We start from the raw sequence: 26,512 nt of genomic DNA on the forward strand, positions 1-26,512 counted from the left end.
TCTTGAATCCGAGTATCTTCACTCTAATCAGAAGATCTAAACGGTAGTTCTGCCTGTAGAGATAGCCAACTTCCGATTTTAAATTTTAACGACGAATAGACGACATATTTGTGATCCTCCCAGTTTTCAGTTCTTCGTGGCAGGTCTGAGAATCTGCATCAATAACGTGATTAGAATCCAAAGAGAGAATTACAGATACGTTAAGTTCTAAACGGTCACTGCTCGCAGACCAATTACTCGACAGAATTCAAACACTCGTCCCTAACTTTTTCTGACGCTTTCATAAATCGTTGCAGCATCGATGCCAAGCCTCAGGTGGGTCAGAAGCGAAACGACGGCCACGGGTGCGCGCGTTGCGGCTACCCAGTGTACGCTGCGGAGCAGATGATCTCGAAGAACCGCGTGTGGCACAAGCGCTGCTTCAGCTGTGCCGAGTGCCATCGTTCGTTAGACTCTACGAATCTGAACGATGCCCCAGACGGGGACATTTACTGCCGTGGCTGTTATAACCGGAATTTCGGGCCGAAGGGTGTAGGCTTCGGCATGGGGGCGGGTACCCTGACGATGGCCTAACTTCTTCAGGAACGTCGAAACGCTGGAAACCAGTCTCATATATATATATATATAAATATAAATATACACATAAATATAATTATATCCGCCATATACAGCCGAATAAACGACCAGAACAAGCGATATCGCACTGGGCTCTTCGTTTATTCGTGTGTATAGGAATATGTATATGTATAGACGCCTGACTCCTCGACTAACTCTGACGAAGTGACGAAAAACACGCTGCTCCAGAAATCAAACAGAAAGCCAAGAAATTTGTTCGCTAAACGACGACACACCGATTATTCGATCGTAACGAAGACTGCACGCACGTTTCGTCGATGCTCTTCGGCGACGTGGCGCACGAACGACCGAGATACCACGATTAATCGAACCACATGTAAACGAGCAAGCTTTTATTACTTTTGTATGGCGAAAATTCGCGGGATCGAAGCTCGGTTCTCTCCTTTTTCCTTCGAAAGCAGACTCAGCATCCTGTCCACTTCCGTTAGGGACCAACGTTGGGCCAAATTTCCACTCCATCTACTTTCTCCAGTTAAGGTCTGCTGTCTGAGGGAAAAGGCGTGACGAGCATGACACAGAGAGTACAAAGGACAAATACCTGGACCGTAATCAGCAGCAACAATTGTAGTTAACGACAGAAATGACGAGCGAAAAAGAACAGATACAAAATATGATTATTTTCAATAAATGTATATTTCGAGAAAAAAAAGAATAAGAGAACTAAAAAAAAAAAAAAGATAAAAACAAACCAGAGGATTGGCTTGTGTTTTCGTGGAAAGGGAAGCGGCGAAACGTCGTTTCCACGGCATTCTCGACATTCCAATTGTGTGTGATCGAAGACCTCGTCGAAGGAAAAGTCATCGTTTCAAGTAAGCCTCGGCGCATCCTTACCGATAATTCTTCTAGACGATAGACCCGAAGCATTTACTATATAAAAATATGTTTGAACGTCGAGAGAGTAACGACACGTTCGTCCAACTGCGAGATTCTCGTAGGAATTTGCGTTTCCTAGGGATTCTGGAAATCATCGATGATTTAATCTTTAAATAGCCGTAAATAGATACAAGGCCTGAACACAGATCGGACAGAGATCGGTGGATCACATTTAGCTAGTTGTTCGTGTAAAATAAATACCTTTCTTCCTCTCGGCTTGATAAATCACCAGGCTGTTGGTTATCAGGCTGCGGATTTTTATGCCAATTTATTATCTTCAGGAACTCGACCGAGAGACCTGGATTTTATCAAAGTAATTAGAATTTACATTCGTTTCGTCTATTAATTCCCCATGCGCAACCTGAGACATTCGCGTCTGTGTCTAATTCTTTTATCCTTTTAGGCTTCCGAAAAGTCTAAGAAAATCGTGGTACGCTTATCGAAGTACCAGCTACATCAGGTAATTTAATTTCGCATAAAAATCCGTAGTCTATCGATTAACGACCTCTATCGCGGTACTTAAAGATTAAACGCGCTTCATGGGACGTGCGTCGTTTCTCTTCGACCGAAGGATTTAATTCCCGCGAAACGAACAGCGATAAGTTTTCCTTCGACCATTTCGGGAACTGGCTGCCTTTCGTTCTTCTCTCCTACCTTTCGCTCTATCTCGCTCTTTCTCTCGATCGCTTTCACTCAGAAAGGTTCTCGTATCGTCAGGGACATGGACTAACATACACCTTATTACGAATGGACCTTAATAAATCTTATTACGCTAATGTATAATTCTTGTGGATGTATATTGAATGGCCAATGATACACACGTCGGTGAAGCTACAATCTAGCTTTCGCTCTTATTTCTTTTTTTTTTTTTCTTTTCTTAAACATGCGTTTTCTTCTTCTCTTTGTTCACCTTGAAGGGAAAAGAATCCTTGCTCCCTGTTCGATGGATCAGTAAGTATGAGTTTACGGTGTAAAACACTAATCTTCTATATTTATAGCAACAACTGTACAAGTGCCGGCCACATCGATATTCTCCATAACGTGTCGCTTATTTTTACTTTGACAAAAGTGGTGGAGAGAACGCTGTTCAGATCTTTCCTTTGTTCACGGTCTTTCCTCGTTGCTTTTAAGACGTCTAAAGTCAAAACATTCATCTTGATAGTCGAATGAAATTCTCTATCTTGCTAGTTTCAAGTTACATTTCAAATTTCTTTTACATTTTCCTGGCTTCTTTCTTCACAAACTTGCTCCGGATTGGTTTTGTTTTTAGACATCTTTGCGTGTGATTTATCCACATAAATGCTACCCATTCATTGACTAATCAACGAGGAATGTAGGACGGTACTTAGATATCGGTATCACTAGGTTTTCCAGCGAGAATCTTTTCGAATCATCGTAAATATCTTCCATCGAGGTCGTTTCTCATGATCTCACTTTGTACATGCCAGGAAAAGGAGAATCAGAAGTTATGTTTACTTCAACGAGATTAGATTTACGGAAAATTAAAGCAATCGGCGACAAATGCAGACGGTTACCACTGAAAGAAATTATAAAACGAAAGGTCAATGGAAATAAAAAAACAGATGTAATTAGCAATGCATCTCACCAAATGTCTAAAAACGAAAGATTCCTGTAAATCATGAAAGAAAAGAGAATAAAAACATCAAAAAATCGAATTTATCTAAATAAAATCCCCAAATTAATGAAAAATTAAAACAGTAAGCAACGAATACAGACAACGATGAAGAAAAATGATAATGAAATAAATTGTCAAAGTAAACGATCAAACGTAGGTAAAAGCAATTCTCATTAGAGGAATCCAGAAAAAGAACGTAGATATCTAGAGCATCAAAATTTACAATTAAACATCTGAAGTTCCAAGTAGTCAAGCATCTAGAAAATTCCAAATGTTTGGCTTTCCAGAGCTACAGATATTTAGGCGGCTAAAATATCAAACCCTGAAGTTTCTAGAATTTTAAATACCTGAATTTCACAATTCCACGAGATCCTCGAATATCTAGATTTTCAAATGCTTGGCTTCTTCAAATTCCAAAGCCTTAGGTATCTACAGTTGCAAATATTTCAATATTTAGACCTCCAAGTTCACCGTTTGACCGTTTAAAGTTCCAGAAGATTAGAATTAACTGAAAATAAATCTCACCGAAAGGATCCAAAAGCAAAAAGTTCCTGTTCCCTCCCATTGCTTCCTTGACGAGGAAAGCTTGAAAGCTCGACTGCGTCCAACGAACCAATGAAAACGACCTTGCGACGGAAGAGCCTGAACAGCATTCGTACTTCGTTCTGGCGTGCGATATTTTCTATATTTACATAATTTCGCCGGGATGGAGCGGTTTCGTCGCCACGATTAGTAGAGATTCGCGGTTTTCAGAGGCAGCGGGTCCAACAGATACGGAGGTAGCGCTGCAGAGAAGGGCCTGGGGCTACAGGAGCCCCATGTTCCTCCGCCGCTGTTACTTCCTCGTGTGTTGGGTGAGTTTCCTTCCGTAGCCGTGTCGCTGGTGTGTTTCACGCTCACGAGATTCGGATTCGGAATTGGTTTCACCTCGTTCGTAGACATCACGCTGTTCGAGCTACCTGGTGGCGTCGCTGGACTTCTTGGAGAACGACCTTCTGCCTTTACGTTGCCTCCTACGGGACTGGAAGCTCCACTATCTACTCCTATGCCGCTTTGGGACGTGGACTTCTGCTGGGCCAGCCTCTCCTGCTTCCGGAATTTCGCACGTCGATTTTGGAACCATACCTGCAATTATAGGACATAGATTTTGAAGATTTTTTTTAGATGAGAGGCGGATGTATGAGAGAGGGAACGTTGGATGGTTTGATGCGAGTACTTGATTTTGAAGAGACAAATGTTTTCGGTTAAATCGCGAAGGAATTAAACGTGGCCCTTCAAGAGTTCTTATAGCTATAGGGTATTAACCCTTTGCATTCGAGAGGCTATTTTCCGTGACCACGGCATTCCGTGTGGCAACTCGAGAGGGGAATGAGAGGCGATAGTCTTTGTTTATGCTAAATTTCCACCTCTCCAGTTGATGAGAGCGCAGTATTGGTTCGTAAATAGATTCCTTGGCTCTTTATATTGTTTGTTATGAAGCGTGAAATGTTACATTTTAAGCTGCGGATGAAATATTTCTACTGAAATTCTTCCGAGACTATGGTTCTGGCAACGTCTCCGACGTTAGTTCATATTCGATGATGGTGGCAGAAGCATTACAGTTTTATAAATTTAGAAACTCTAAAAAAATGGATTTGGAAATTTGTTTAATTAATTCATATATTCTGTAAAAAGCAAAAGAACGAAAGGCTACTTAATCACCTGCGATTTATAAAAACTTTGGTAGATCAGTTGAGAGGAGATAATCGACAACCGCGTGATCCAGCTTCGACGTCGACTGCTAATTGTGATGGAATTCGGTTAAATGGAAAGCTCCATGTAATTTTAACAAGAAGGATTGTAAGGTGTGTTCTTACCAAAACGAAGCAGGAGAAAGACACGAAACAACTTATTATTGCAATACTTATACCGACAAGCCAAGGATGCATCTTGGCAGATGTTCTATAAATTATCAAAAAAAAATACAGAAAAAATATTAAAAAATTATATGTTCGAAGATGTAAATATATATAGATTATTAAAACGTAATGTTTTTTTAAGTTAATTTTTCTATAAAATCATTTTATATTACCTACAAAACACTCGTCACATACGCCCGACCGAAAAGCCCATCGAGTGCAAAGGGTTAGTTTTGTAGCGGCACATGAGTCAATGAAATATTTGAATCGGCAGAAACTCATATTATCGTGCCTTGGAATACCAACATTGTTTTGTTTTGCAAGGTCTAAAGACAAACGAACTGCGGACAAAATATTATTGCCGTTACTGACAGTCGTTAACCGGAGTTACATACGAACTCTAGCTTTGAACTTTTTATAACACCCATCGATATAACGTGGTCTCTAGGACAGTCGAATAGTTGAATAGTTATTGGGTTGGCAATACCACCTAATGACAAAATCCACAATCACTTAGTTGCTAACCTAATAAATTGTTATCGACTTACGAGCATTGAACGAGCGACGATTACGACCGGCATACATAAACTATCTCTGTACTTGTACTTACACTGATTTTAATATAATCGACTGTTACTATTATTTTACCACTCGTTTCTTTAGAAAACAGACCAACACGTTTAACCCTCCGAATTTTATTTCAATTTCGTTATCAGCAGCTCCTAACGCTTAGCGACTATATACTCAAGATCTATTTCTTGCATAGTCATTACTATCACTACTGTCAAAGTTCTTATTTATTTCGCGCCTTTAACTCGTTGTAAATATTTAGAGGGTGACAGGTATACAATTTTCAAACTCTGAGCCGACTGATGTAAGTCAAGTAAATAAGCCAGTTTGGTAAAAGCGTCGATAATGTGTGCGCGACATCTATTGATTTGGATACGAAAGAATATCGAGAGGGACTCGACAAAGGAGCTCCTGAGATAAAAACTGATGAGTCATACTCCACATAGGAGTGCAAAGGGTTAATATCAACCTCAATCAGATCTTTACGAAGAAATGTGAAGGAAAGGAACCTATGTACGTATTACTTGAATTACTCACATATCATGTACTTGACTAGTCTTCGATTATCGTGTTCCTTCGTTCGTTAAAATTATCATTCTGAGTTTCACTTTGGAATATTCCAATTCTCATGTATAAAATAATTTTCTACAAAACTGGATTTTCACATGAAAATCCGCCATGTAATTGACGTATCGTTTCCATTTCATCGTTGCACGCATCGTTCTCTTTTACTATAGAAAATCTACAGTATAATAGCGAAAACTCTGCAATTCGACGCATTTGCTTACTACGCTGCTACATCCGCTTCGAGTGAAAAAATTCCAGCGACCATGTACGATGATGAAAAACCAACCAAAAACATCTATGGATTCACGGAGACAAAGAGAAAGAGGGGATTGGATGGCGTAAAAGCGCGTCATGTCCATGTCCAGCTCGTCAGAGCGAAACGTCGGCGCAGGCAGCGCTCGTAATTGGCTCTAGTTGGCCAAATGAAATATTTAACGAATAAAATAAACGGAAAGCGGCGGTGACCTGCATGTTAAAGTAGCGGATTTATTTGCTTTACCGTTTATCTGACCAGTAAAGCTGCCCTCCCTCTTCCCGCCATCGTTCGTCTCTCTTCATCTTCTCTCTCTTTCTCTTTCTCTCTCTCTTTCTCTCTCTGTATCCCCTTTCGTTCGTTCCTCGGCATGAGCGCACGTGGATCCCACCCCTAAATTTTCCAGGTGCGGCTGCGTTGTAGGAGCAGGCTGAGTGGTAGAAGCCGGGAAAGAGGGGGAAAGGGGTGGATTCAGAGAGTCAGGGGCGCGGAACACCATGATGAACGTGATTGCCCTTTCCGGACGGCAAACACTGCTATTGGATTTTATCAGCTGCTGCTGCTGCTGCTGCTGCTGTTGGCTGCTACTGCTTCTGCTCAACAGCCGCGCTTTCTCCGTTCCAGAAATTCGTGTAAACTTTGAGAAGAACGTGGAGCGTGTTGCAGACCTTCCACCGTTCGATTAACCCAATGATGATTTCATGATCCCTATTTGACACACAGCGGCGTTAGGCTTGGATTTTGCAGGCTTCTGTAATTAAGGAGACTGTCATTTGGAATTTTTTTTGAAGAATGGGCAGGTTCTTGGGATTAACGTTATTCATCCTTCGTCTTCTCGCTTCTGACATTATGATTATTAGAATTCTTATAGCGGTGAACCAGAGGATGATTTTACGAATCTCTGACAGTCGATAGCGAGGTCAGCTTTAGATTTCGCAAGATTTACTCATGGATTTCCCAAGGAAATTAAACAGACAGTAGCAGTTGCGATATCTTTAGGTTTATACCGTTGATCCTTCTTATTCTCGCTGAATCCTTGTGATATCCTCTCGCTCTTTTACACAGCTTCACGTTGATTTTATAATTTCCACAAACAAGGTTTCGAATATCGAGCATGTAGACAGATATTTGAAAGTTTTGCGTGAAATTCAACGGAATAGTTGCCAGCCAGTCGCAAAAGTCTGCGGCAAAAACTTGAAGAAACGGAGGTAGCGGAAACGGCTGAGAGAAAAATTTGCAAAGACAAGCGAGGGCTGTTTGACAGCAGAGGAAAGCAACGAAGCAGAGACAACGGGGCGCGTAAAGCGAGGCTTAAATATTTATCCAAAACGAGGTGGACATCTGTCGGTGCGGCTCGTTGCATTTTATTTAGGCGTACCGTATTTATTTAACATTAACGCCTGCACGTAGTCTCCCTAATTCACGCTGTCGTCGTCGTCCGTTCGGCAAACAACGGCACACATGCTCTACGGTCTCTTCGGGGTTTGGTCGGTGGCCAAATACGAATTATTAGTGTTGTCACTGGCACGTACCCGCGGCTTTCTGCGTGTGTCACATAGTTTTTGCCCGACGGTGACGTAATTTCATCAGGCTACAGTCAGCAACGATGTTACATTCGTTGAACCATCCGTGTCTCTCCCAACCAAAAATACCTCAGAACTAACGAGAACTTGGAAATCTCGTCGAATATTAATACCATTTTTCATGCCACTGTTCTGGTAAGGTTAAAGCGGTTGAAAGATTCTGTTCATTTATTAAACGGCTATTAAAAATTGCCAGTGATCCTCAGTTTAATTTAAACCTTCGACAGTGCGAGGGAATAACAATGGCAGGGGATTTTCATTCGGATTTATGACATTCCTCATCTTGGCGATTGTAATAAAACGTAAGATGACGATCTCATTGAAAAATATTTCCTCGGAAATTTTCTTCTTCTTCGTATGATCTACCTTCTACATTTCTATCACTAATTTCCTAAAGATATGAATTCTCGCGTGTTCCAGAACCTCTGAATCCTGAATTATGGATTTTCAAGAACCTGTAACAGGTATTTTGATAGATTTCAGAGAGAATTAAAGGAAAAATGGAATCGACGAAAGCATTAAAATGGACCAATTAAAAAATTGTTGTTGAAGGTTGCTGTTGATTGTAAGCTGTAAAAAGTAATGGAGAAATAGACGGTGGCAGTGAAAGTTATGTCTATAGGATAAGGAGTAGCGACGGATCCGTCGAGGCAACTTTCCTCGGTTATTAGAACTTCGACTCGTAACGCTAATGAAAATTACTATTTCTCTGCAATATTCCTTACTATAATTTAACCAGTCTACTACGAAGATTACTTCAACCAAATAGATTCCAAGTTAGAGAAGACGACCAAACCACAAATGATTTTACCTAGAAAAATAAATTAAATTGAATTCACCGATTGAACGAGCACGGAGAGAATAATATTTATAAATTAAAAAAAAAATAAAAAAACAGTAACCAAAAAGAGAAACGACTTTATTCATAAAAATAAATGTAATTAAATTCACCGATTAAACGAAAACCTATAAAACGACGAAGTTAGAAGTTCTGGCAGCAACTGGAACGTCCAAAGTATTCGAGGTCATCGCAGTCACAAACAGAGTGTCATTAGATCTATGCTCTATTCGATCTTCTCCTTCTTCCAAATAGCACGTTCTTTTCAACTGAAATATGAATACGTTTGGATTTTGTAATTTAAGTGGAAAGGAGGACGGATATTTCGAAAGCAAGCGTAAACAGTTTGGTAGGGAGAGGGTGGAAGTTTATGGACGGACCATTAGGGATTCTGCGTCGATAGAAACAAGTTTGCGGTGTATTTGTTCGTTAGATTAACCCTAACGGTTGTGAGTCGTAGTGATTTCCTCCTTCTGGATAGGTTAGCAAAGGATTTTGCTCGGTTGCCGCCCTGAGGGGCTGATCCCAACTTACCGACGGAGATCCTAACAGGAAAACAAGAATATTTCAGGATTGAAAGACGTGGCAGCGTGATGGGATGTCGCGAGACGAGTGAAGAATATTTTATCGAACCATTGAGACAGATATACGACAGATCAAAAATTTGACGTCACTTTGTACCATCTACGTCTTGTTATCTGATCTATGATTCTTTCTTTTAGTCTTGTCAAAAGGTGGCATAACAAAAATGTAAGTAGAGACACTGATAAGTATCCCAGAAACTTTTCACCTGTTTTGAGAAAATTCAAATTACTATAAAATAATTAAAAAATATAAAGTTTCAGAAACCTAAAACTTATAAACCAACGTAACTATAAATACAACTTTAGGAAAAGAAAATCTCAGGAATATGGAAGTAATCGAATTAGCAGACGGAGTAACTTCAAAATAAATATTAAAATGCTGGAACGCGAGAAATTGCCGACGGATGGTAAGGTTCCGGCGGGAACAGTAAGAGTTTGGAAATCTTCCGAATTTTAAAGAACTTGCTCGACACTGTTAAGAATTTGTGCAAGAAGCGAAGTGAAAGTTAGAAAAGTACGATAACAAGATTAGAAAAAAGAACAAGCTGCTTGGAACTTCGTTCGTTTACGTAGGAAAGCGACGAGAAAGGATCATGCGCAACGATCGGAAACGCGTCTCTCAGATTTCAAATTCACCACTTCCCATCCGTCTATAACGTAATTTTTGCTTATTTGATTTTCATGTTAATTTCAATTTTGACCGTCGTTCGATGAATTTTTAAGATCTCGTCACGCGGACGTTGAAAGTGAAAGATGTGACGCCTGATCAGACCAAAGGATTCGCTTTTCATACCGGAGGATGTTGAAGCTCGTGAAAGATTCACGACACGTCCAAGATTCTCTCGATGCGTCACATTAAGCGAGTTATAAGGATATATCCGAAGCGGTGCTATCAATATCACGACGGCAGGAAGTCAGGAGAAATCACTGTTACGCCTGATCACTTCCGCTTTGACGATAAAACAGAAAACGCGCGATTTTCAAATTCCATTGAATGATACAAATGAAGTAATTCGAACATATGATCGTTTAAACTTAAGCTTTGGAAGCAGATTACTATTTGCTATTTCTTATTTTTGTATTTTTTGTATTACAGGTGGAGAGAGAGATTTGTTATGCAGATAAGAAATATTTCATCTAGAAATTGCGAAAGTAGCGAAATTTATATATTTAATGATCAATAAAAAAATTAGAACATGCAACTTTTTAATTTCAAGCTTCGGAAGATCATAAGACATTCTCTGTTAATTTTATTAAATGAAATTGACAAATAGAATTACCGCAAGACGAAGCAAAATTTTACCTGGCGTGTTACAAAGTAGCGAAATGTAATATCCAATCAACTTGAAAGTTTATTTAAGAACTGAACGTTCAATTTTAATTCTAAGCTTTGGGAGATCATTGGACTCTAGGATAACTATCTCAGTCTTTATCCTTCTTAAACAAACGACAAATAGAATTGTCGTGGAGCAAAATTGTATTCAGGACCTCAAACTGGAATCTCAAATTTTAGAAATATCATTCTTGATAATAGATCCTACAAAGTAGATTAATACGATCGATCTCCAAATATTCGTACAATAACGATATTTATCTATGCTTGAATAGGAAACAATTTCTTTTACCGTGACTCTTTTATTGATTTATTAATATAAAATTAATTCCAATTTTGCTCGTCTAAAGATTAAGTAATAAAGCCGGAGCGGTTAAGGATTCGTTAAGGGTACTAAATCAGACGTTCGATAATAGAATTGCAGTTGATGGTGATTGCTACACTCTCAGCCGTCAGAAATTACCTTCTTCAATTAACCAAATAAGTTCGGGACGGAAACGCATGGCTCTGCAGAGACAAAATCTTGATTAAGAGATGCATCGGACAGGCCGATGCCATCCAGCTTGATGAATAAATCGCTATAGACAGATCTCATTAACTGCGTATCCACTTTCGTGTCTGACCACAACCGTCACGGTTCGCTGTCACTGCTGTGTTCCACTGCTTAAGCCAAGCGAAACAGTATTTTCGACTCTAGTCATAGTAACTTAGATACGAGGAGTACTGTAAGATCGATTAAGTAATGCAATTGATAGTTGATTCACGTATGAGAACAGTAGAATCCCAGAAATCTTGGTCAGGATCGTATCTCGGCTGTAGTTGTGTTTCACTTGCTAGCTTCTGTCTCTGTGAGATTTTGTATTATTAGAATTTTCTTTTTTATTATCGTTTCATTCAATTATCGAGCTTTCCTGCTATTGTCTTTGTGAGTTCTTTTTTGTTAAAGCTTGTGCGTCCTGGTTCTTTTCTATTACTACAAGCGTTTTCTTAAAGTTCCTGTACTTTCTTATCGTTGGAATTTCTTTGCAGTATCTTGCACTGCTATTTCTCATCACAGCAATTCTCTTTTATCTTTCCTTTTGACTTTCAAGTTCTCTTTTACACGGAGTTGGATCCTTTTCTTGTTCTCCTCAAACTGCTTTTTTCACTGCTGGAGCCTTCTTCTTGATTGTTTCTTGATACCATTGCACGTTTCCTTTTAAATTACTACAATCTCTCTTGATGTTCTTTACTAGTTCTTTTTATTAGAATCTTTTCTTTAATGTCGTTACCACCTTATCCGTTTCTCAAATATTCTGACATCTAATACAGAAGAAATAACGACATTTACCAATTTCTAATTGCAAATAGCTGCTATGGAAGCGTCATACGAAAAATACTCACTCTAACTCAAGATAACTTCCTCAGAATACCTCTCAACCAATTAATTCTTCTTCTCTGTTCTCGCAGCAAGAAATAAGGAAGAAAACTTCACTCTGTAATTCGAACAAAAATAAAAGATCCCATGCCACCCACATATATTCGCATTAACTAAATTCCTCTAGCACCTCCTTGACGGTTCTCCAACTGGCAACTAAATACCAGTCCCTGTATTCCGTACCCAGACTATTCTTAACACTAATTACCTAGCTTAATCTGAACCATCAGCGCGATAACGCGCAGGCCAGCGTCGAAGGAGTTCCATGGAAAACGGCGAATACCGTCGTGCACCGGTGTGTTTGCAACAGTCGACGTCGTTCTCCGTAGATGATACCCAGCAGGACAGTTTTTAATCACCGTAAGTGGATCTACATAGAGCTCGCAATTACCAGGGCACACTCCGGCCATGGGCCCCTTGTGTATCAGCCACCCTCGGCCTACCAGAGTCGAGCCAGCTCCAATGTTTTCCCCATTTCATCCCTCGATGCCAGCGAGCCAACCTATCCCCCTTCTCTCCTCTTTCCTTGCCTCTTTCCCAACGAGGATCCTTTCGTTGGAAGCGTTATTGCCTATCTCGTCGTTGCTTTTTGATCTTTCTACATCTTCCCTGTTCATTTATCATTCATTCTTCTACGCCGGATATGTTTTTCTGCTACTTCTCCTAGCTTTCTTCTTTTGGCTGTAAACTGTATTCTGCTATTTTCTGTTGCTTTGGAATATCGTTAATGCACCTTTTTCCTATATATCATAGAAAAAATCATTGGCTGTGTTTTCTCTATTATCAGAAGAGAATTGTTAACAGTAGAATTATTAATACTATTGATTGTTACACTATGTATATCTTTTTTCATCTTAGTCATGAATATTTCATTCATAAATTATCTTCTCATTCTATTTTGTATATTCTATCATTTTATACTGTAATTAGTTTTATCATGATACAAAATACTGACGTTTAATTAATGTAGCTGGAAGATGACGATATTTATTGCTCCCAGAGGAGGACGCCTTTATTTTTCTTCTACGTCTTCGTTTTAGTGGAATACATCTTTGTATTTCTTCTCTGCTTCGACTTTTTCCAAGTGTGTTTTTTCCTCTTTTTTTTGAGTACACTGCCTCTTCTTACCGGCGAAGACCCTTCGTCAGAGACTGCTCCCCGATCACCCTCCAACTTCCCGTGACGGTACTCGACTGTGTCCCACCGGGGAAAAGAAATTCATGTTGATTTTCCAGGACTCTCCCAAGGCTGTCTATCTCTAAATTACTCGATTCTCCTCTAGTTCCCTTTGTGTTCCTTTGTTATATCTCTGCCACAGCTTTTGATAACGCCTGAAAACTTGTTATTTCGTGGAAGTAAAATTTAATTTCAAAATTTGGATTTTATTGGAATATATAAACCTGACGATAGCATGTCAGAATTATATTTAGAAGAGAAATTTCCTCTAAATGCCTCCATAGTGTTCCATAATGTAAAAATGTACTGCTTTCAGGTATCTATTATGTATTATCTTAATATTACTTTATTAATACCTTATTATCGTCATGCAATTTCCATAGTTTCCCAACACAACAATTTTCCATTGTAAAATCTTCTGATCTCACATCACATGTAACTATTGTAATACCCAGGGCATAAAATCCAAGGTAACAGACTATCATGATCATTGTGATAGTTTTAAAAGAGAATTTTCTCCAAATCTTATATAATATTGTATTACATAAATTTTAGAAATTTTCTTGTCCAAATTTCCTAATCTCATATCACAAATAACTATAGTAATACCCAGGGCATAAAATCCAAGGTAACAGACTATCATGATCATTGTGATAGATTTAAAAGAGAAGTTTCTCCAGATCTTATATAATATTGTGTTACATAAATTTTAGAAATTTTCTTGTCCAAATTTCCTAATCTCACATCACAAATAACTATTGTAATACCCAGGGCATAAAATCCAAGGTAACAGTCTACCACAATAATTCTTACAGTTTTAGGAGCCATGTTTCTCCGCAATATCTTCCATAATATTGTACTACATAAATTTTACAAAATTTTCATTTCTAAATTCTCGCATGAACAAGTGAATATAGTATTCGAAGCAGAGAATTCAAAGTTGTTAATGCAAACTCTACGATTCTTTTCTGATTTCAATCAATAAATTAATGTAGCATTCTGAACAAAAGATCCAGGCTTGCAACTTCTGTTACAGATGTTACAATTGCTCCAAATTCAAGAAGACCAACCGATCTCCATATTCCACCAAACCTTACAAGTTTCAAGCGATAGAAAATGATTGCACCATGGAATTAATCGAGCTGGCTAGATCGTTCCACTTTGTTCAATTGAATGTAGACCCTCAGGAGCTGGTAAGAGCAACGGTTGTTGGTCCAGCAGAGCAACACCAGCCTGTTCACCCTCTGGTAGCTTCTATTCTGTGCTACATCCCATTGATGACACCATGGACAAGGGTGGCAGAATGTCGCGTGGCGACACGTTTCGCTGTTCTGAGTCACATGTCATTCCGTATGAATTACAACTCCATTAACGTTCCAGACAACCTGCGAGCATACATAATGCTGGCGAATTGAGCGGATCAGCTTCTCAGCCAAGATGTTGATTTATGGGGAACGATTATTATGCCCTGGTCCTTGGACGAACAGAGCCAATCATAAAGTGATTGAATTTTTAATCTGTTACTTGGAAATCTTGTTTTGCATTCCAATTTAAGGTAACTTGTTTTTAAGAGAACTGCAGATTCCTTTCTTCTTTTTGTTTTTAGCTCTATTCATTTTTCATCTTTTCCTCTTCTTCATCGTGTTTCTCCTTCTTTTAAATTTTAATGAAATCCATCCTGCGTTGTTTCACGGTTAAATTTCTAACAAACAGTGTAAAAAATTCTGCCAATTCCTCTGTTCATCTTCTCCTTCCGTTTCTTTCAGAGTTTGAACGACAGATAATGTTTGTTGCTTTATAAGAAAAATGCAGTTTTCTTGTCCTTTTCTTCTCGTCTCGTGCCACACTGTTAATTCACAATTAATCAAACGACAGACGTTGCAAAGAGTACAAAATACAAAGTTGCTGAAACGATCTACAAAGAACGAAGAAAATATCTCAAAGTTAATTCGACGATTGTACGTAATTGCAGGTGAATATTGGTAAAATATCTTACAATAAAATAAACGAGAATCGATGTGATGTAAATCGATAAAGTTCCCAGATGTCTTAAGGGTGGACCTTAGGCTAAGGAATTAGGGAAGATTCGAACTGACTACCCTATGTCAGGGAAAACCTCTCTAGAAATGGCGGTCGGCCCGTGATGCCGCAAACTAATAGAAAATTGATAGTAACTTCGTGCTTAATTATCATGCGTGGTAGTACATTCGCGTTTACGGTTTCCAGACGAGCTAAGCAGAATGTTCGGTTGTAGCTAGACAAATATAATTCCTCACACTATTGATTTTTCATATTCTCTATGTAATTAATAGAAATGCGAAAATAATTTATTATTCTTCAATAACGTAATTTTATAAAGCAATGAAATTATACAGGAAAGTATGGAAATTAGAAAAACTTCAAACAAAATTAGAAACTTCATTAATGGAAAAATTCATTGCTTTGATTCCATTACGATTGAAAAATAGTACAATGACAAAATTAGGAATTCTATTTCCACGATAAATGGATTAGAGTCTTCATTATTAATAATAGAATAATTAATTTTTCGTTATTGTTATCAGTAAACTAATAGAATAGAAATTATAGGATTATGAAATTGGCAATTCTACTTTCATAATGGATAGGTGAACATATTCTAAGCTGCTTATTAATAATGGAATAATTCATGTTTTTAGTTATTAATACTATCGTTAGAGGATCAATTATTAATACTATAGTTAGAGGACTCGTGACATTTACGTTACAAACAACTGTCGCGGATGATATCGTAATCCGAAACACCTAAGCTCGTTTGTTTGCAATATATTTTTGCACCGTTGCCATCGACGAGATTACATTTTCCCTGATAATGTAATTTCTGAACGTTTTCAGAATATGTTTCTGGGACATCGGTGATTAGTGTTAGCAGCAATAAAGTTCCTAGCTAACTGAATTTACCGGCTGGCAATAAGTGTCAAAAGTGAACAGCCTGTTTCGCAATTAGGCAAAATACAGATTTTATGACATTAAACTTGTTGGCGCAACTGCAATTTTCGCTCTTAAAATATTACACTAGCCACGGTACATGGTGGCTTTCAGAATTACACATCAATCAAATACAGAGCAGAGGACAATAAAAGAAACATTTATTAAATCAATAAATTATTCCTTGATAGTGGAACTTTGAAAACGTTGGATTTATTATTTATACATATTCTATATTTTTTATAAATGTATTTATTATTTGTGGTAGCTATTTATCAGTAAATTAATTTTCCATTAAATTAATTGATAAACGTATACACGTTTTTTACATTTGAAACAGCAACTATACTTTGCTGCTGTATTTTACAGCAAACGATTTCTTTTATCAAACTTTTCTGTAATCCCATGGATACATGTAATGTACATACAAAACTCTATTATTGATATTGAAGCAATAGTACATTAATAGCATTGATATTGATTAAGTGATCAAAATGACTGCAATTTTTGCAAGCTTTACGCTCCAGTCATCGGTAGTTCTAGTGTCAATAAAATGAAATCTACTATATGTTTATTGCATATTATTATTTATATTTATAAAAAAATGTTCCTTTTATCACCTATTAGGCTCTTTTTTCGCGATTGATTTGCTATAATTTCCTTTTATTCATAGAAACGATTCATAGAAATTTGTCCATAACGAAAGACAACTAATAACAAAAAGCTCAGCAACAAAAATCTCAAAGTTTCACTTTTCTAACAGAAACCAAAAAATGTTCACCTGCCCCTGTACATTAGCTTCTTCACTATGATTATACCAACGTTCAATTATAATAATTCTGTTTAACAAGCTATGTCGCAGTTCCATTCACATTGTCGTCATGATCGTCGCACGAGCAATCCCCGTCACTTGGACGATGTGATAAATTTAATCCGACGCAAGAGTTCGGTATACTATAGCACACTATGACTATCATTTTCCCAGGTCGCTAACGTGCAGCCTCTGTGATTGGCAAGCATGATTATTATTATTATAGAAGGATCAAGATTAAGGAAGACGTTGGTTCTTCACACAATCCTCGTCTATCGAAAGCCATCTATTCTTGGAACGAGACCAGACATCTGCCTAAAATGTAGAGACATCGTCAAACGTATCCTTATATTCATGAAGTTCAATTGAGAAATAGAAAGTAAGAAAATAGACGAAAGAGTCATACACTTTGGATTCATCAATCTCCAGGACGAAAATTACTGAAATAATCCTCTTTTCCTTCAGGCAGACGCTGAAGATTAAAAATTATGAGGGTGAGATTGATTGACGTTAGAAGGGGTGATTAAATGGGATAATACGAGAGATACAGTTATTTGTGATGTAAAATGATATAGGTGTGAATAGTCATTCAGATAGAATTCATTCATCTTGCATCAAATTTTATTGGAAGTGTGAATTTTGTTAGGTAGAATCGAGAATCAAATTCATGTTTCTACCAGGTCAATTAAAGGAACAGAAACTGAGCTGGAGGTAGCCACCCACATACTATATTTATTTTTATTTTATTTTTTTATTACCAATGAGATATACACTTTACCAAATGTCCTTCAGGACAAATTGTAAAAACCAAAATAAACTATAAAAGAAACCTATTAAATGTTGTAATAACTCTTCCTGACACTTTGGTAGATTCGTGATAACAATGTATGAATTTTATCCAATTTCCAAATTTATCACCAATCATTACTAGCACCAATACTCGATAAGCTGAGCATTCGTAGCCTGAAATAGACACGAGCACGAAATAGTCAGTCCAATGGATGTCGTTTGGACCCGATTTGGGAAAAATGAACACATTTATGAGAAATTTAAGAATTCAGGCACAGAATTCAAAAATGCATAGAACGTATATAGCATAGAAAAATGTAATTAAACGTAATATAACCCACACGAATGCCACTGAATATTAATAAGAAACATGGAATACTATTAATATGCTGACATTTTTTTTATATAAATTGTATTGTCTACTATATAGGTTTAAGAAACAGCAAGTGTACAATTTAGTGTACAAATGCAGAACAATATCTATGAATTCTTTCAAGATTATGAATATCTCAGATTACAATGTTTCCTATATCACATGAGGAAATTCCATTTGTGAGAACATCACATATCAGATAATAATTGAAATAATTGAAAATACAATCTCGTATCGCGTTACGACGATTATTTAATTTTAATCTGTTTCTGAGCAATTAATTATCCAATTATTCGACAACGACAGATCATAGTAATTTACATTATTCTTCAATTAGTTTCCCTTCTTGCAGATAAACGTGCGAACATACTCTTCTTTCATAGCAATTAAAAGCCAAAAACGAAGAGAATACGAATTTCCATTGCTTCAGATGCGTTCATAGAACTATCAGTTTGCATAAGAATCTTCGCTCAATTTATAAACCTACTTTCGCAGAAAAAATGTAGCTTAGCCCTTTCTATTTTAATGCCTCGTATGAGCCACTATATCTAAATAACACAGAACTAACAAAGAAGGCGAGCACCGTTAAAATCTATGATTAAAGAGCCAAAAAGGAAAACGAAAGAACAGCGAAGAGAATGGATATCGACGCATTTGAGATTAACAGAGAACTGGTTTATCCATAAGAGCTGGCGAGAGCCACCAAAATGCAAAACACATTAATTTGATCATAAATAACGCGTGTTCGATTGTGCGTCATGGGAAGACACGAGAATCTCCCTCCAGAATCTTCAGTGTGCAGAAAGTTCAAGTTAATCCGTCACGTGCATTAGAAGGTATAATCCATCAAGGAGCAACTTGTAGGTAACCGTGAAAACGAAAATGGGGCTTGTAATGCAATTACATAGCGTCCGGGTTCTACCATCGCCCTTGTCCCTTCGTTTCCGGCGCTTCGTTTTAGATGATGCCAGAGGGAGGACCTCCAAGTAAAAGTCAACGAAAGAATAATCTATTGTCCAGCTTCTTTCTTCCAGTTTTTCTTGATTGGGATCTTTGCAATCAGAGTGGAACGCTCTTTTGAGGAAAATCGTCAAATTCGTTAGAGTTTTTACACTTGTTTTAAAGTATAGTATCAATTTTATTATTGCCACAGTCGCTGGGTCCATTGTATTCTCCATTTAAGTTTTATTAAGATTTTATTTAAGAAAATCTTTCTTGAGGGTTTCTTTAGCATAATGATATAGTATATAAAATTTGTATAATCCTATTGGCTATCATAAGAGTCACTAAGTTAAGTGACTAGCAATATATTCTTTATAAAAATACAATAATTCTAAGATATACTTTTCGCGAAGGTAGTATAATCTTACCATTATTAACTAGTCGAGTTTCGTTGTGTCCAATTATAATTGTATTTCAGAACGCAATTTGCAATCATAAGAAAGGGGAAGCACACAAATTCAAACAGCAATTAGAGCTATGACTATTATACACATGAGAGTGAAAGAAAATGATAGTGAATTGTACAACATTGAGTCATTCAGAAGCTACACTGATCAACGTTATAAATTGTGAAATGTAAGAAAATAATGATGTTAGAAATATTAATTTCGTAAAGGCATCTGGAAATTTACTATTATTCGTGCTAATTTTATAATGAATGAATTTATAGAAATAAATCACCTGTTTCTTGGATATTAAAAGATAGAATTTGTAAATATTTGAGTTTACAGAAAATGGAGCTGACCAGTTTATTGTAGGTTTCACTATCTCCTTTCTTTAAGTTAAAACACCACTTACTTGGACTCTAGCTTCCGTCAGGTCGATCTTCATGGCAATTTCTTCTCTAGTGTAGATATCCGGATAGTGGGTCTCCTGGAAGGCACGCTCCAATTCTTTAAGCTGAGCCGATGTGAACGTCGTTCGTATCCGACGTTGTTTTCTCTTCTCTGCTAAACCATCGTGTCCTGAGTAAGCCTTATATCCTAATCCACCTGAAGACAAGAAAAGAAAGATATTTGAACCAGTGAAAATGATTTGTATTTTATTAAAAGAGTGTTAGGAAATTGTTTAGAGTAAGAATTCAATTTAATATTCTTTAATTCTAATCGCAAACGCTACAGTTCTTACACAATCTGCAATTTAGCTATGTACTTTTTGTACATATATTTCTAAAATCTTTAACCAAATCCACGATTCATAATTCTAACTGCAAACAGAACAATTACCCAAAACAGAATCTTGAATTCTCAGAGTTATTTCTTGGTATACTTTCCCAACAACCTTTTGTTCTATGTTTCTACAACTAAACCCATGCATCACGAAATCCACAAAATGTTAACCAACACCTCCTGAACCTCTTTAAAAAGTTTCCAAAATCTCAGAACCCAATCCATGGTTCGTAAAATCTAGGAAAAGAATTGATCAATCCGCTATGAACCTTGCTAAGACGAACTTACATTAACATAAAACTTTCACCTACTGCACCAACTCTCTAAATCAACTTATCCCAACTTTCTCTTAATCAGTAGTCAAAGACAGAACTTCCAGGGTTCCTCTAAATCAGCCACACATTGGCGAGGCTGATAAAATATGAAGAAAATCAGTGTGGTCGAATTACTTGGTCCAAGGTGCAACGTTTGCACGAAGAGCTCTGTGTCTGTGAGCACGAGGTAGCTTATAGATTATAGAATATAGGTGAGGATGGCTGGGATAGCGAGCAACGTAACCATAGCAATGAGTGACTGAAGAGGGAGAGGGCGAGAAAGAGTGAGCCAGGGGTGAAGGAAACGTGGGATGAGACAGTGCAGAGCTGGTACCAGATGAACGAACCGGTAAATGAGGGAGAGACGAAGAAAGAGAAGCAAGAATACGAAAGAGAGGGAAAGAGGGGACGAGACACATCCATTGATTTTCAGTGCCATCTTGTCGTCGTTTCCAGAGGAAATACCACAGTGGTAGGTTCGAGCATGGAGACCATGCCATGGCAACTTTCCCTTGAGAAAAGAAGGACCACCCTCTTCTTTTTTTCTGCGGGGAAGACCGTCTTCTTCGCCCCGCCTGCGCCTTTCAGGGCTGCCTTCCTGCACCTTTAATTGATCGTTCCTTTGTAAATTCTATCGTTTTAACGACGTAGCGTGTTTGATTTGTTCGCTTGTCCTCGAGGAATGGGAGTTTGCTGGATCGAAGAGAGAATTTCATTAGATTCTCTCTGCAGTATTTATTTACAATTAATACGGACTTTGGTGCTTTGGAATTTCCCGGATCTAGTGTTTCATGGTTATGTCCTAAAATATATTTATTGGAAATTGTGTAAGTAATAGAGACAAACAAGAAGATACTATTTATAAAGATGGCGACGAGGGTTTTAAATCTCTGAATAAACAGCGATCTTAACTTTTTATCTTCCTACTAAAGAGATCGGATAGAAGCGAAGTACATAAACTCACTGTGAAGTTTTATTATGATATCTTTCAGACAGTGAAAGAGAAATTGTACCATCTATGGGAAAAGGAAATTGCTTATGAACAATGAATTTGGTTAATTTTTCTAGCGGATAACACAAGATGAGTTACAGAATTAAAGAGAGGGAATTTTAGAATATTGATGGAGGAATATGGAAAACAGTGTCACAAAACAAATATAGACTTATGCGACAGAATTATTATAGAATTACAGAAGAGAGAGGCCACTGTCAAACCAAATTCTCCTTTTTGAAAAAATTTACAAACAAATATACTTTGTCGCTTAAACGGTCTTAGAAATATTCTACGATACAACAACCTCTTCAAGTATTAACTAAATTATGTTAAAATAAAAAATAAAAATCCTAAATAATCTCTGACATATTAAAACAAGAACTAAATTAAAATAATTGTAAAATTATAAAATATAATACAAAATAGAATCATCGTAGTCATAAAATATAATGTAGGACAAAAGTAAAATAGAAAAGCACGTTTCTCGTCCAGAAAAAGCTCATCACGATCTATTCCCCTCTTCCCAAAAGAACAGATAAAAGCACTCACTCTGTAGATTAATGGCCGACGGGAAGATCGAGGCGGCGTGTCTGTGGACCTCTTGAGATCTGGCGGCCATTACCGAGCAGGGGGTTGCATGGGCCCCGTGATGCGCGTGGGCATGAGAGTGGGTGGTGTGATGGGCCCCCAGCGGCGTGGTGCTTCCTGTACTCGTAGTTCCCGCGTTGCCTGGATAGCCAGCAGCCCTCGCAGCCGTGTAACGATAAGCAGCTTGGCTCATCTGTGAGCACGAACTCAAGTCCCCGTATCCACATTGCATTTCACTGGCAGCCAGAGCACAGCTAGAAGCCTCGAAACCGGCGGCCGCAGCGGCAGCCGCCTGGTTCAAGTACGAATAATCCATGGTTCACTCGAAGCACCGAAATTCCAAGACAAAAGTGCAGAGTTCCTTCGTCACAGGCGTGTCTGACTTTGTCAGAGGCGAATAGACGAGGGCACTGAGCGCGGAACACCTGGACAGTTCATCGAATTCTCTTATCTCTTCCTCATCTTGACTCTTCACTCAATCAGAATCCCATAAAACTGAATCCTTCTGGTTGTTGGTAGATCCTGGCTGATCTTAGTAGCACCGGGTCGTTGGCTGATTTGATCCTGATAGTTGCACGACTTTAAATAGGATCAGCTTGCTCTTCCATTCACTGCAGCATGCAGATTCGAGGGATCTGAGCGTAGACAGGATTAAAAAGAAGATGAGAGTGTCTCAAGAAAAGAAACCGAGGGCCCCAGCCGGGCCTTAGCCGCGGCGTTGCTTTTGGCCCTAGCAGCGGCGTGTTTCTTCCGTCGTGGAAATCTCGGTTAATCAGCAGGCCAGGGTGTACAAGTAACGGTGGCAGCGTCACGTAATTCTCTCTGATCGCGGACAAGAGCTAAGGGACGCGGGCGGCAGCCGGTTGCTCGATAGCAGCTTATGACGCGTAATCGGATCAGCGATATCAAATTATTGCGATTATAGCCGCGGATAGAAAGAAGTTTTTCGGCCCGCTTAAGAGAGCCCGAGACGACCGACTGGTGGGTCTCCTCAAAATCAAATGATAAGCTTAATTCAATAACCGACGGAGAGGGTGCACGCTGGGGGTGTGGCCGCCGGTCGGTTACGGAGAACCGGGTTTGGTCACTGTCTGACGTTCTCTGGGCGCTGATTCGTCGATCCACGGTGCCACCCCTCGGCTGGATGAGAGAGCAGTCGCCGCCCTCCGAATCTCTGTGTTCATCCCCGTCGGTGTGCCACCCCCGGTTCGTCGGGCGACCTCTCCCTAACAGCCATCAGCCCGAATGAACGCTATCATTCGATGATGCCAGCCCTCTCCCCTGGTCTCGATTTTACGATCGATTCCGGAGCAGGCCGTTTCCGCTGGACACCAGAGCCACGCTTCTCTTCAGCCATCCTACGTATGTTTACGCCTGGCTCCTTCTGCGGCTGCCTTGGTACAATGAGTGCCTCGCTTCCTGGATGATAGTGCTGATGTTAGGCATCGTTAGTCTTTACATGAATTGAGCATGATGGATTACCTTGGTGAGGGGTGAGTAGACTGAGCTTGAGTCGTTTTTTAATTACAGGCTTTTGGTGGCTACAATGAAGATAGGGCTGCTTGAAACAGATTTTGTATGTTTAGCTTTGTAGATCTACTGTGAAATATTTTTGACTGTAGCTGTAAATAAATTTTAAGAAAAAATCAATTTAAAAATATATAGCTGTAAATGAAACTGAAATGTAATAATTATTTGAGAAATCATAGAAATTGAGAAGTTATAATTTCTCAAATGAGCTACAAATAAAATCCAAATATAAATAGTTATTTCAAAAACATAAGAGAACTGTAGAACATAGATTTTGGACTTGAAAAATAAAATTCCTAAAAAATGAGCTGTAAATAAAATTACTATTTCAAGCAGTACAAAACACAAATAATATTTCATTGTGCCTAGACCCATTAAACGATTATTAGACAATAACATAGTAATACTGTTGATAAACGAAATTCACGATAATATTCCTATGGAATTACCATGCTTTTACATCTCTTAACCATTTACATAAGGCAGTAGAAACATCAAATATCGTATACATAAAGGCCAAGGGACTAGAGAGCATGAAATATGATTTATCTGCAGATAGAGAAATTACATGACTAAACATGACACGGGACCGACCTTAGATAGGTGGTAGGAACCTGTGCGACACTTGTTTCGCACTTGTTCTCACGAAAGGGCCACGATGAGAGCAGTCCTGGTGCGCGACCCTCTTCCCCGTGTCTCGTCTCAGGGGAATTCTCTTCCAGGGTACGCGAACGTAGTACGTCGTGCAACACCAAATCGTCCATAGTGTATATACTGAGAACACACAGGAACGAACTCATCCATTGGCGTACACCTTCCCACAACTTCTCCATGCTGCCCCAATAGAAACTCGAACCTGCACATACCTTATATGAGAGATTATGTTAGTGTAAGATACAATAATATGAACTTTTTGTTGCACTGTTGCATCTGTTTACGCTTATGCGTTATGAAGATACCGCCTTTATCTTCTTAGTCGATTATTATAAACTAGATTTCTGTGATAATATTTTTTCAAATAGAGGTAAATTTGATTGGTAGAAAATGTTACAAGAAATTTACAATGATGCAAATAACTTTTATACATAATTTAATTTTATCGCATAATAATGAACAAACTTGTGTAATTCAAAGCGAAAAATTATAGATAAAAAATCTATGACCTATTCGTGTAAATGAAATATAAATAAAAGGAAAGTAAATCGATGAATCCGTTGAAGAACTGTCACTAAGATAAATTTAGTGTCTACGTCTATGGGAACACGGCAAACATGCGTGCGCGTGTAAACACTCGCACACTCGCATAAACGGCGTTTCGTCTTTTATATCAATAGAGTGAGAGAACGTCAACCCCCCTTAGCGGTCTGATACATATGTCCTTGATTTGTCGGGAGAATAATATTCTCCTGGAAAGTTGATTAAATATTGGTTAGTGATCTCAGATGCCCTTTACCCCCCTCCGTTTCCGTTCCATCGACTCGAAAACCCATAGGAATACAATTTAATATTTTCACGTCCCAGGGATAGCCGACTATTTTTCTTCCGATTTACACGCGGCTCTGTCACTATCACCTTTCATTTTCACGAATGAAATCGTTTTATACTTGTTGGTCTTAAAAGATATTTCGCAAGAAAGGACATCACGTTTTCATATTTACAGTATTAAGCTTACGAAAATATTTGAACACTTCTAGGAACATTTTACGTATATTATATAAAATATTTTAAAATCTCATTAACACTGTAATGAGAAACGACTGTCGTGAGGTAATTAGATATTTACTACAAACATATATTTAATAAAACATTAGGATAATTCTTTCATAATCTAGCGAATAATCATTATATTATTGTTCAAACGTAATTATTAGGAAACGTGTTGGTATTTCTGATATAATGAAGCATAAAATCTATTAACATGACAGTTTACGTTAGCTTACTGTAAAATGTTACCGCGAGCTGATTAAAATGGCTTGCAATTATTCGTTTGTCATCCACTTTTATGCAACGTTATTATCAGCCAATCCTGTTTGCAGCACATTGCATTTACAATTATTTTCTATGTCGTGATGTGTTAATACACGAAAATGCAGGAAAATTTCAAACTTGAATTTTAGGTTAAGCGATAAGTTTATTTACATTAATTGTTATTACTTTTATGTAAAATCTATTTAATAAAGAAGTATTTTATTTATAAATGTATCTTTCATCAAAAAATTGTTTTATGTATCTTGTAACTTTTTTAACACTTTTTCAAATGTATACTTCACGAACGAACTTATTATTCAACGCAATAGAAACTATTAAATAGAATATTAAATAGACCTTACCAAATTTATTCAATGAATCAACATTTTTCCGTCTTCTATTCGTGATAAACACCATAATCTTAAAAATTACATATTTTTACTCTACACTATGCATAAAACGTCGTTGCAATTAACACAGGAAATGCGTACTTATTGCCAGCTCATTTTTTAAATATACACCACTAGGTGACATTTCGAATACTAAAATTATAATTTAAGATGAAATAATTAAAATTCACGTAGTTGATTGTATTATCCTAAAACGTTATTATATTTTAATAAGTAATTTATAGAATATAATT

The 26,512-nt window shown here is 37.8% G+C and overlaps 2 protein-coding genes and 1 long non-coding RNA gene across 10 annotated transcripts in view; 2 read left to right on the forward strand and 1 right to left on the reverse strand.

Moving 5' to 3' along the window:
• LOC132914756 (muscle LIM protein 1) overlaps window positions 1-1,324 on the forward strand; it is a 13,628-nt gene extending 12,304 nt beyond the window's left edge. For both annotated transcript variants that reach the window (XM_060974126.1, XM_060974127.1), the window contains exon 8: window positions 297-1,324. In XM_060974126.1, coding sequence (XP_060830109.1) covers window positions 297-573 — 277 coding nt within the window. In that variant the 3' untranslated portion in view covers window positions 574-1,324. The remainder of the gene's footprint in view (window positions 1-296) is intronic.
• LOC132914758 (homeobox protein ceh-17-like) overlaps window positions 1-26,353 on the reverse strand; it is a 27,932-nt gene extending 1,579 nt beyond the window's left edge. For 2 of the 6 annotated variants that reach the window (XR_009659674.1, XR_009659673.1), the window contains exons 1-6: window positions 26,232-26,352; window positions 24,496-24,767; window positions 23,854-23,993; window positions 22,333-23,790; window positions 20,105-20,298; window positions 3,671-4,270 (exon numbers count right to left, since the gene is read on the reverse strand). Coding sequence is in view for 2 of the 6 variants with exons in the window: in XM_060974133.1 (XP_060830116.1) it covers window positions 3,875-4,270; window positions 20,105-20,298; window positions 22,333-22,687 (945 nt within the window). In the remaining 4 variants the exon portion in view is untranslated. Of the gene's footprint in view, window positions 1-2,360; window positions 4,271-20,104; window positions 20,299-22,332; window positions 23,791-23,853; window positions 23,994-24,495; window positions 24,768-26,231 lie in introns of those variants that run through there. The other 4 variants (XR_009659675.1, XR_009659672.1, XM_060974133.1 and 1 more) reach the window with 4 other exon arrangements.
• On the forward strand, window positions 9,271-15,157 carry LOC132914763 (uncharacterized). Of its 2 annotated transcripts, XR_009659678.1 has the most exons (5): window positions 9,271-9,604; window positions 9,745-10,095; window positions 10,162-10,446; window positions 10,535-10,756; window positions 14,401-15,157. It is a non-coding gene; the product is annotated as an uncharacterized LOC132914763 (long non-coding RNA). The 2 variants fall into 2 exon arrangements; XR_009659677.1 differs by lacking the exon at window positions 9,745-10,095.
• Window positions 26,354-26,512: the final 159 nt, after the last annotated feature.

Source organism: Bombus pascuorum, chromosome 15 (genome assembly GCF_905332965.1).
Source record: "Bombus pascuorum chromosome 15, iyBomPasc1.1, whole genome shotgun sequence".
In the NCBI taxonomy this organism is placed as follows: Eukaryota; Metazoa; Arthropoda; class Insecta; order Hymenoptera; family Apidae; genus Bombus; species Bombus pascuorum.